General features: G+C 37.1%; 1 protein-coding gene across 1 annotated transcript in view; it reads right to left on the bottom strand.

The window, feature by feature from the left end:
• Nucleotides 1-2,779: 2,779 nt before the first annotated feature.
• The window catches only part of SNTG2 (syntrophin gamma 2), a 139,105-nt gene continuing 129,565 nt past the window's right edge, over nt 2,780-12,319 (bottom strand). The window contains exons 16-17 of the mRNA XM_008641850.2: nt 10,338-10,448; nt 2,780-4,689 (exon numbers count right to left, since the gene is read on the bottom strand). Of these exons, the coding sequence (XP_008640072.1) occupies nt 4,558-4,689; nt 10,338-10,448 (243 nt within the window). The 3' untranslated portion in view covers nt 2,780-4,557. The remainder of the gene's footprint in view (nt 4,690-10,337; nt 10,449-12,319) is intronic.

Here is a 12,319-nt window from a genome sequence, read left to right as displayed (position 1 = left end):
CAGTGTCTGTCTGTCTGTCCATCCCTCCCCTGCTTCCATTTTTGCAGTGCTTTGTTCCATTCCTCATGCACTGGAAAGAGGGACAGAAATCACCACTTTGCCTCTCATGAGAGCATGGAGAAAAGTGCTTCCTTCCTAACATTCACCCTCTCTGCCCTGAAGAAGCTTACTGGAGGACAGAGGCAAACTATGTTAAAAGAAAATCAACAACAGAAGTAAAAAGCAGAAAAATTGCATTGCCATTATACACACCTCACTTTGAGCACTGTGACAGAGGAGATACTCAGGTGGGGAGGAAAGTGCTATAAAATACTGACAGTGTTTTGATAGAAGCATTTATCAAGATGTACTGAAAAAGAAATTCAGGCAGTTTTAATTTCTGCTTAGGCCGCTACAAAGATCAGACTACCCATTAAAGGTTTTGTGGAAAAGGCACGCCTTGTCTGAAGTTACTTATGAATTAATGTTGTTCAGATATAATACAGGATTTTAGATGAATGGTTGCAAAATTTGTCAGAGCTTACTCTTCTTCCCCCAGAAAATTACTTTTTAAGCTTCAGACCTACTGGCTCAAGGTTGAGAATCATTTTGAAATACTTTTTCTAAGATCTTAACCTTAGAAGAATTCAGTCAGATTTCCACAACTTGAGCTTTGGATCAGCACAGACTCAATATAATAGTTCTGGGCTTTATGATTACAGGCAAAAATAAAACTAAATATTATAGGTCAGATTAAGTCAGTGAAACGCTCTGGTAACATCTAAATTTATAACTAAAATTGTCAGGGCCTGTTTTTTATCCCTGAGGCCATCTGGTACAGCCTGGCCACATTCCCTCTATTAAATGCTCTGGTGTTTTCAACAGGGTAGCACAACCAAGCTATGCACTGAGAAGAGAGCTGAGCTGACTTTAGCTTGATTGTGAATAGGATTTTTCTGCAGATTTTAATCATGGTAGAGCAGAAATGCCAGAAATTAATCATCAGTATGATTCAAGTCCAGTGCCTAAGTCCAGGCTGTACCACTCCTTAATTTATAAGTCATGATGAGCCTTGTTCTGATTTAAATCAACAGTACTACACATTTGCTCAAAATAACATTTGTAGATGGGATTATTTTTAGTCTTTTAACCAAGTCTTGGGTTTAAATAAAGGCATAAAGATAATTTGGAATTACAGAGACTATCCTGTTTTTACTCATTTCTAATCAGAAGCAGCTATCTTGATTTTGTGATGGTGCCCAATTTTATAACTGTGTTTGTATGCTTCCTTCCCCAGCCTGCTGTTTATGGTGCTGCTGTAGCAAATGGTTCTCTCTTCCTACTACATATTCAATTCTGGTACACCTTTGTCTCCCTAGAAAAAAAATAAAGGAAAACAATACACAAATACATAATGAGGTAGTAAGACTAAAGCTTAATATATCACAAGTATGTAACAAAGAATATTAAAATTTGTTTTACGATCTCTCATTTGACATTCCAGCTGCCTAAAGCAGGTGTCCTCTGCCTCAGCCTGCAATTCCTAAGGGATGACTGTGGAAGGTATCTACCAGCAGATCTATCTGTGAATCCTACTACTTTCCTATTTTGAGATGTTTAGTGAGCTGAAATGTGGTGCAAATACTCAAAACTTTTACAGAGAAAAATATATGCATGATATATGATCCACGTTCTGAAGGCAATGACAAAATAATATGCTGTACTGATGATTAAAATTTTGACAAAGAAACATAAGCAACCGAAAAAAATTGGGATTGCAACATTTTCAAATATGAGGTATATGACTAAGAAATGCAAGGTGCTATGGAAGTCCCACACAGCCTATATAACAGCTGAGTAATTAGCAATCCATTAGCTTTTCCCAGACTCCGGCAACTTCCTCAAAAAACTGGCCTTTATTCCCTGCCTTGAGACTGCTGCAGAATGTAAAAGAAAGGAAAAAGCAAGTGAGCTAATAAGGATCTGCAAGTTCCTCATTAAAAATATGTTTGGAGAATTATTTCTAAAATACAATGCTAAATTTCAGAGGATGAAGTTATAAGAATTTTTTCTCTAATATTCCTTGAGATTGATTTGGACATACAGAAGAAAACTACTGTTTTCTTACAACAAACAGTTTTAATAACAAAAACAGTAGCTCATCAGAAGACTAAAAGAGTTCAGAAATTCCATTAAATAAACAACAAAATAACTTAAAATCAGTATAAGCAACTTAATTTAAGAGATTTGAAGGTGCTAATGAAAATGTGCACTATCCAGCTGCTTTGGAAAAAAAAAACCAATAATGCTCTTTTTGAATAGCAGATATTTTTGGTAGAAATGAAAGATTATTTAATAAACTAGGCTTCATTTATTTTAAGGTTTTATTACAGTATTTGGGGAGATATGTTAGTTTATAATCACATGATTCTTAAAACTTTAAGTCTATATGTCTGACTGTAGTACCAGTTCAGTACTAGCTGGTACAGTTTTCTACTGTAACTACCATGTTAGTATCGAACTTTGTCCACGGAAAAATATTAGAAAAACAAAACTGAATTAGTTCTGCAATTTTTCATCCTGCAGAAACTGTGACATTTCTAATTGTTCATGCTAATAAACTGAATTGAGAACTGATTGTAAGAAAGATATTCTAATGGAATGTTAAAACCTCAGAAAGTACCATGAGCTGAAAATAAAAAAGAAAGCTGAGAATTAAAAGAAACATTTTAAATTAATGCATGTTCAAGAAAGAAAAGTTTTGAATTTTTTTAGAAATAAAATAAATATAAAATTGAGATTATGTATGTTAAAAATACTCTATTGGCTATAAAGATTTATTTAAAAATAATAAAAATATTTATCACATTTTCTAAATATTGTTTTACCAGGAGTTAGCACTCCTACTATGCCTCATCGCAAGCAACACTGGAACCCTAAACAACACTGGAATTACAAGCATAGTCTGCACTGTTCAAATTACTTTCTCTATGGATGACACTTAGAAACGAGTAATCCTCCTGGCAGGATAAATTCAGCTGCATTAGGCACTTTATTTGTGCCTATGCTTTAGATGGACAGATAAGCATCCATTTGAAGTAAGTGCCTATGGCCTCACTGCAGTCTGCCAAGACAGCTTGAGACCTGAAGGAGAGAACTTAGCTGACTAAACTTAAGCACTGAGTTTATGTAAAAACACTCCTTACTTGAGACCTTTCAAAGGCACCAACCTCTTTTCATTAGGATACAGTAACTTTAGGCTTTTACTTTAGCAGGACATTTGACAAGACTCCTAAAATTTAGAGAGGACTTTGATGAATTCACTCCTTATACATGGCATCTACTTAAGATAGTCTACTTGTTTGATTTTGATTGTTTTATTTTCTTGATGCTGCCTCAAAAGTGCAAGTGAGAAAAACTGAGACTTCTATCACAGAAACCTGCAATATTTGGTATGACGTACAGGGAATATGCCCTAAGACTAGAATGTCTTCTTTTTTTTTATCATTTCTTTTCAATAGCAGGAAGAATTATGTGTGCATTTAAGATTATGATTTCAGAAGGAACGTTAGGCATATGTAAAAAGTAAAACTATATTATTTCCTCAGCAAGGACAAAATCCACTTTGCTTGAATATAAGTCAAGGTTAAAGCTACAGGAAAATTAAACGTAGATGTCCCAGAAAAATCTTTATGTTTTGTTATGTTCATCTTATATTGGAAGCGTATTCCTCCAAACAAAAGCTGTTCCCAAGCATACAGAGCATTACATCAAAGGATAGGTGTCAAGTCAATCTATGAACGAAGAAATGAATGGGTCATGGAAGCTTTATTAAAAGATAAGAAAACCCTATGGCAAGTTTTCTAAAACCAAGTGTCTATAGTCAGGCTTCTTAACAGAGTCTAAAGCTCTTCACAGTTATCTACCATGATACCTAAATGCACACCTGACATCACCTTGTGCATACACTGGGGCAACTTACTCTCAGTATTCTCAGGGCGAGGTGTGTGCTTAACTATGTTCCTGGATCTCAAATAGGGTATTTAGTGTTTTTCCAGAGCTAAACTCTCAGGCCTTGAAAGAACACAACCATGGAACTACAATTTTTCAAATATATAGAAGAAAGATGAAGTTCAATTCCAACAATAGTTGTCTTCAATAATTACTTCTTTTCTATGGTGAAGACTGTAGAAATTGCCTGTGTGCCCAACACTTTTCAAAACAGACTTAGAGGCCAAATTTTGGACATACACTTTTCAAATGTTACTCCACATTACAGTCTAATAAGGGGGAGAATGTATCATCATGAGAGCAGAAATCAAAATGACTCTACAAATATTACTGAATGAATATTCACTTAGAATTTTAGATTAATGCTGAAGATAACAAACTGATTCTGTTTTACTTAGTATTTTTTAACTCATAGATTCAAAATATCAGATTGTGAAAACTCTTAACATTACAGATAACACAACTATAGGCTTCTTATAAAATCACAAGTTGCAATATTGTGAATGAAATAACTACTTTCATTAAGAAAATAATTTATTTTCCATAGTCACAACATATAATCTGGTATCAGTTACTGTACATATATTTTCTTGCAATACTCTGACTGTCTATGAATACTGGATCCACAGATGCCACTTTTGCTGCTATAAAGGAGTGAATACAGTGTAAAACTGCCGTCAGATCCTGAAATTCAAGTTCCTGAAAGAAGTAAGAGAAAAAAAAAAAGGAAGAGAAAAGGTGAATTCAATTCAGGCTTATAAACATTTTACATGAATACAGAGCAGACTAGTTAGAAAACAATAATGGCCTTAACATGAAAATTGAATCTTTACAGGAAACTGTAAAGTTAAAATTGTTAAGAATAAAAACTGTATACCCATACCTTGTTCACTGGCAGTGCCGCTCTGTCAACTGTCAGAGTTTTCACTCTGTGCTAATTTATTGTTTATACTGTACTCAGTTTGGAAAATGAAATCAGTCAATGTGCAAGAACATTCAAATATTGCAACACAGAATAACTAAGGCTGGAAAAGATCTTGAAGATCACTGAGTCCAACCATTAACCCAGCACTGCCAAGTCTACCACTAAACCATGCTGCTAAGTGCCACATCTACACTTGACAAACCTCCAGGGATGCTGGCTCAACCACTTCCCTGGGCAGCCTGTTCCAATGCTTGGCAACCCTTTTGGTTAAGAAATTTTTCCTAATATCCAATCTAAACCTCCCCTGGCACAAGCTGAGGCCATTTCCTTTCATCCTGTCACTTATTTCAGGCAGTTGTAAAAAGTGGTAAGGCCTTCCCTGGGACTCCTTTTCTCCAGGCTAAAAAACCCCAGCTCCTTCAGCCACTCCTCAAATGACATTCCTGCCTGATATACCACCAGATCTGTTGCCCTTCTTAAAGTGAAGGGCCCAGAACTGGACACAGGACTTGAGGTATGACCTCACCACTGCCTAGTACATGGGGACAATCACTGCCCTGGTCCTTCTGGCCACACTATTGCTGATACAGGCCAGGATGCCGTTGGCCACCTTGGCCACCTGGGCACACTCTGGCTCATGTTCAGCTGCTGTCACCAGAATCCCCAGGGCCTTTCATAGCAGGCAGCTTTCCAGCCACTCTGTCCCCAGCCTGTAGCACTGCCTGGAGTTGTTGTGACCCAAGGGCAGGACTCGGCATTTGGCCTTGTTGAACATTATTAAAGAATTTGACAAGTTAAGGCTGTTTGAGGATGATGTGGTATCAAATTAGTGGAGGGTAGGGTGAGGAGATCACATCTTTTGTCAGCCTCTGCAGGAAAGATGAGAAGCCAGAGGGAGGGTGGAAGATAAGGTGAAGTCACACCACACCCAAATGACAGAAACGAACATGGCTGGGTATGAAATTCCTACACTCTAATTCACAAAAAAAGGCAGAATGATTCTTAAACAGTTCTCAGATTGGCTTGACTTTTTACAACATATTTCATCTCCTGTGCACAAGTTAACTTTCTTTTTCCCCTATGATCCCAGACAGTAAGAGTCTGACACAATGACAACAAACATAATGTAAAAAGCATGTTCAATTTAAGTGATACTACTATGTGTAAAGTCTGCAGCTGGTTAATATATTGTGGGGACACTTGAGACAGTTTTGGTTTGAGGAGAAGACTGTTTTCAAAAATCTATTGGCTAACCAGCTGTTTATTGAGGCACACTCCACATGCTTTTTCTGTAACAGAACTTTATAGTATGTCCTATACAAAATTGGCCCAAACAGAATATTTGGCATATAGTCACACATATCTAAGGAGAAACTAGGGTAGGCATTTGCTTGCATGTAGATTACAACAGGGAAGGGTGAAAAGTACTGGGGGATAGTTTGAAAGTATGGATTTAGTAAAAGATAGGGATGGCTTTCTGACTTGGGAAAATGTAGATGTTGCATAGTCTGAAGACTGGGACACAATATGTCACTTTGCTATCTTGAATACAGTTTTATAGGTGGAAATTTAGGCTCTTAAGCTTTGGTATGTAATATTAATTCTTCCTAGAAAATAACACCAATGACACTTTAAAACATACATTGCTCTGACAGTATTTTTTTTTAAAGTACCATTTCTCTCTGTGCTCAGTCAGGCAGATGAGTAACTGATCATTTTTATTTGCGCTATACCATCTAACAGCACCCTTATGTTTGCTTTCCTTATCTGAGTTTGCTGCTTTTTTGGTTAATTGAGATTGTCAGTTTTTAAGAAGAATCTGTGCATGTCTAATATTTCTATAACCAAAGCTATTTCAGTTTACTGTATGTACTGTAATAAGTAGATTAAGTACAACAAAGGCACTAAGAGGAAGACACTGAGAGAAGAACACAAAAGATTGCATTAAAGCAGTGGGAAGATAAGACTGCAAACCTTCCTGCTGGTACTGAAAATATAAAAAATGAGCACGCTGCACTGACCTCCTTCACTGTATGTGCACAGCCAAGGAAGAAAAAGATATGTTCTTGTTTCATCCACCCACCTAGGAGAGTTGGATTTATTACATATCATAAAGAGCTTGACAGGCCTGTTGCATTATTACTATGAACACAATTTTATTGATAACTTCTGAGAGCTGTTGAATCACTATTTGAACAAGACATGAGCCTGTATCACATAAAAGCAAATAAAGGAGATGCTGACAGTTCTTATTATTGTGCCCTGTGCATTTCATGACTTCTTTAAGGACACTGGTAAGCCTCAGTGTATATTATTTGGTGGCAAGAGCAGAACTATTACCACTGTAATAGTTGTTCAAGATATGTTTTCCAATCAGACTGGCATTTTTTTGGTTGTTGTGGTGTTTTTTGTTTGGTTTTGTTTTGTTTTTTGGGGCGGGGGGCCGTTGGTTTGGTTTGGGTTTTTTTGGGTTTTTTTCAGGTTAAAAACCTAAATAAAGATGTCCAGGTTTTAGCTCCAGACAACATCAAAGTCAAAATGGAAACTAAAATTCTAAATTTGGTGCGGCAAGTATAACAGGGCTTGGTTGCCATATAATGGATGAGAAGAATATGCAGGGCTCTTAAGTTATCTTCTTGTAACAGCCAAGAACAGCTAGTTGAAGCTTCAATATGGCTCACAATACTCTATTGACCGCAGTGGTTTCTTATCTTTCTTCAGTAAATATTTGAGATGAAGTAAGATGAAAGGAAAATGGAAATGCTCAATTAAAATATGCTTGGGAAAAAAGTCTTATCTTCCAGATATATACCTACAGTTTAGCTAAGGGAAATAAAGCATCAATACAAACCTAAAAGTATTCATCTTATTTTCTTTCTTTTTTTAGAGCAACCTTGAAAATTTGGGTAAAGAATATCGACTATTATTAAGATTGCTTGTAATTTCTCGATACTAAAGGCAGGGTAAGTTCAGGGAAGTACTGAAGTGGGAAACTATAAGAAGTTGTAGGGAATACAAAGAACCTGAAGGAGAAACAACAGACAGGAATCTTGGCCTTATTATCTCCTTTCAACAGAAAACTTCTTAAATGAGGAATGTATTGTTCACCTAAAACTGAAGTGCACAGGAAGAAGTACTTGACTTAAAATTTAGAAGCCAAAATAGAAGGAGAAGGAACATCACATCTAGCTAGTAAACAAGACACAAAAGTAGAATTCCCAAATGTGATTATTTTACCCCCAAGAATTCTTAAAATATAAAGTTAGACACAGTCTGGAAAATTCTTTTGCAACCTTAGCTCTCTGTTTTCTGCGAAGGGAACATAAGTCATCTGCATCAAGCTTTCTTTTGTGCATAGTGGCTCATTTACTCAGGAAAAATGAAACTTCTATTATTTGATAACATTTTTGTTTCTCATTATTGGCTGCATTTCACTGTATAGCACCATCTGGCCTCCAAAATCTCTTTCAGTGCAATAAGCAGAAGCAAATACTGGACTGTATTATGGATATTAGTGTTGGGCAGCTTCCAGCCAGCCTGTAACTCTCAAGTCAAAGAAATCATACCATTTAGGTGGTGGCCATACACTTGATTCTATATACCAGTTATCTGAAGTGGAGAGGCTGCACAGCTGTGTCCCAGGCCCATTTAATGTGGAATCCTAGTGGGTACATTGCAGAGGCAGTTGTAAAAGGTGTAATCAGTGAAATGCTGATAAATCCTCAGTTGCTTAGTATCAGTCTTTTCTCTGACCTTTAATGAGCTTTTTCTAGGATCTTCTAACATTTACAACACATATGTACATTTAGGTACATAGATATTCAGAATTCTGTATGAACCAATCACATATCAGCTACCATCTGATACTTTCAAGGTATTTGATTCACAAACATTCACGTGAATTTTGCCAATTACAAGATGTTTTCATTAGATCTACGTAAAAGAATAATTTTTAATGTTTTAACAAATTTGTCTCCTGAACAAAATTTGCTGCAAAATCATCATAAGGACTCATCATAAGGATTATCTAATGATTTAATGCAGCGATACCTCATATAGTTTTTGCATTAGTACAATCTTCCTGTCTAACCTGAAACAAGTTACGTAAGCTCTCTGCAACAGATGATCACATATAAAATGAAGACAGTAGTCCTCTTCTGTCTCCAAGGACTACTGTGAGAAATGAATTTGAAATGGCCTGCTACTAGACAAATTATTATACATTGTACCTTTTGTAACAGATATTATAATATCTTTTACAGTAGAGCCAAGAGGCAGCTCAGGTCAAGCTTGCTGATGAAATCCTGAGTAATTTACTAATACAGATGTAAAAAGATATATTGCATGTGTTGTAACTTTATGACAAATAAGGAAGGTTTTGGACTTCCTCCTTACAATTTTTTTGAAACATTAGAAGGATAGGCAAAATATATCTTTTGTGTATGGTAACTATAGAAAAATATCACTTTATAAGTGACTTTAACCTGTACAACTTCACCTAAGAATATTTGAAAACTTTCATAGGTCTTCAGATACCTTTCGGTTGTTTTCACTGTTTGTCCACCAAAACCCATCTGAACACACTCTTATCTTCCTTTTCTATGTCATATCACACCAAAGTTCTCCTCCTTCTTTTTAGAACAACATAACTGAAAAATCGTCTATTTATTTTTTAATTCAACAGCAAGCTTGGGATCAAAGGGCAGAATCCGTGCAGATTACGGCATTGCAACCAGACTTCCAGGAGACTACAACCCTGAATGAGAAACTGCTGAAGTTCAGTTTGGAATCTTAAATCTAAGTTGCAAAATTTTATTTGATAAATGCTAGAGAAAAAAGAAAAATGAGACACCACTAATATCTCATCTATAGCAGTGACTGGACGGCTCCATATTCCAGATCCTGCAAAGAACCAAGTGCTCTTAGTTCACAGTAGAACCAATAAATTTCAGCAACTGCTTGGCCTTTTGCAAGAATATTCTCTTTTTAAGCTAATAAATGTTACACATTTTTTTAGGGAACTGTAACCATTTATGTGTTTAAAAATTTAAGTCCACTTATATAGCAGCTTAAAAATGTACTTAACATTTATATAGTTTTATTTTTACTATATTTCTTTAAAATGCAGTTTTTAGACATTATATCTACTACAGGTTGACAGAATAACTTCACAGAAATGATCTTTCTGAAAGAGTAAAATACCATCATAACACAATTTAATAACAGGCTTGTAGAAATAGTGTAATAAATCTATGGGTATTACATTACTTCTGTTTATTGTGAAGTTTCTGAAGAACGGGCAAAAAAGGATAAACTGCGATGTGCTAACCATATGTATGCCCAGTAGAAAATGGGATTTCCAATGCCTTGACGGCAATTTTATTTCATGTTTAACTAAATTGAAGAAGAAGATGTTGCTTACCTTTGTCTCAATTTGTTTGGTGTCTAGATTTTGAAAAAGCAGCTTTACTCTTGTTTTCCCATCATCTGATGAGCCTTTGAGCTGAGAGAATTTAAATCTCCACAGAACATTCTAAAGAAAAAGAAATTTGATTAAGGACTCTGTTATATGTTTTTACCTAGAACTATAGAATGACAATCAATGTTTGTCTAAAATAAAGCACTAGGGCAGTAATGCAGTGCATGATAACAGGCTCTTTGCAGAGCAATTAAAATTAACATTTTTGTACCCTTTGTGAAAGCAAAAGAGGCAATATTAATATTCACTAATTATTTAGAAATTCTCTAAAATATAAATGTTTCAATTGCCTACATAACATAAAGATGGCATAAAGCTTAATTCCATAAAGACCCATGAGGATATTTGTATCAGTTTCAGTATGAACACAATTCCATGCCATATCTTGATCTTTTATATTTCAGCTGGCTCATTTGCATAATGTAGATAATTGTGACTTACACAGATATTGCAAAGCTGAACTTACTGATGTGTGAAACGTGGTTTGAAATTCTCAAATGAGCTATAGAAATGCAAAAATACTATTATTGAATGTAGTCTCAGAAACCACAAAATGTGTTCTTGTACATGAATTGCATGGCCTGGTTTTTGGTAGCAGGGGGCTGCAGAGGTGGCTCCTGTTAGAAGCTCCTGGAAGCTTCCACCATGTCCAGCAGAGCCAATCCCTGATGACTCTGAAGACGGACATGCTGCTAGCCAAAACTGGGCCAATGAGAGAGGCTGGTAATGCCTCTGGGATGACATATTTATGAAGAAAATTAAAACAAAATTAAAACAAAGTCACACAGTTTTTGTTCTAGTCAGAGAAGAGGAGGTGAGAACATGTGAGGGAAACAACATGGAGACACCAAGGTCAGTGGAGAAGGAGGGGCAGGAGGTGCTCCAGGTGCTGGAGCCGAGGTTCCTCTGCAGGCGTGGTGCAGACCATGGTGAAGCAACTGTGCCCCTGCAGCCCATGGATCCACGGGGGATGCAGAGATCCACCCGCAGCCCGTGGGGGAGGTGCCCGTGTTGGAGCCGGTGGATTCCCAGAGGAGGCTGTGATCCAGTGGAAGAGCCAGTGGAGAGAGAGGGCCCTTGCTTCCAGGCGGGAGCAGCCTGTCCTTGGAGGACTGCACCCTCTGGAAAGAGAGAGCCACGGCGCAGCAGTTTTGAGAGGACTGTTTGCCCGTGGGAGGGACTCACGTTTCAGCAGGTGTGGTGGGGCTGCTGCTCGTGAGAGTGGACCCATACCGGGGAAGTTCAGGAGAACTGTCTCCCATGGGAGGGACCCCATGGCCTCACAGGGAAAGACTCCTCTCCCGGAGCAGTGGAAGAGAATCTCGGTGATGGACTGACCAAACCCCCATGCCCTGTCTCCCTGCGCTGTCGGTGGGAAGGAGGGAGGGGCTAGGGGGAAAAGGTGTTTTAAGGGCTTATTTTAAAGGGTTATTCTCAATATCCTCTGATTCTGTTAGGAATCAATTAACTTTGTAACTTTAAGTTAAGCCTGTTTTGCCCTTGAAGTGTTTCTCCCAGTCCTTATCTCAACTCATGAAGCCTTCCTCAATTTCCATTTTTTTCTTTCTCTCCTCTGCCCAGCTGTGGCACAGGAGGGTGAGCAAGTGACTCTCGTGGGTGCCTGGTGTTGGGCCTGTGTCAAACCACGACAGTTCTACATTACATAATGGTTTGTAAACTATATAAGGATTTTAAGCTTCCTGGTCTCCCACAGGTTTATGCATGGCATCTTACTAGCGTTGGCAGATTCTAGATTGACAGATATGCTTTAATATTTATGTAGATACTTTGTAAAAACAAAAATTGGGCAATTATTTTTGAAATCAAGATAATTTTCTGTATTTATCTGAATATTTTCTATTGATCACCTGAAAATGTGTAATTAAAAAAACCCACAAGGTAACAACTTGCACCTGGACTTCCTG

Source organism: Corvus brachyrhynchos, unplaced genomic scaffold (assembly GCF_000691975.1).
Source record: "Corvus brachyrhynchos isolate BGI_N302 unplaced genomic scaffold, ASM69197v1 scaffold116, whole genome shotgun sequence".
Classification (NCBI taxonomy): domain Eukaryota; kingdom Metazoa; phylum Chordata; class Aves; order Passeriformes; family Corvidae; genus Corvus; species Corvus brachyrhynchos.
This window is presented reverse-complemented; position numbering and strand designations above follow the sequence as displayed.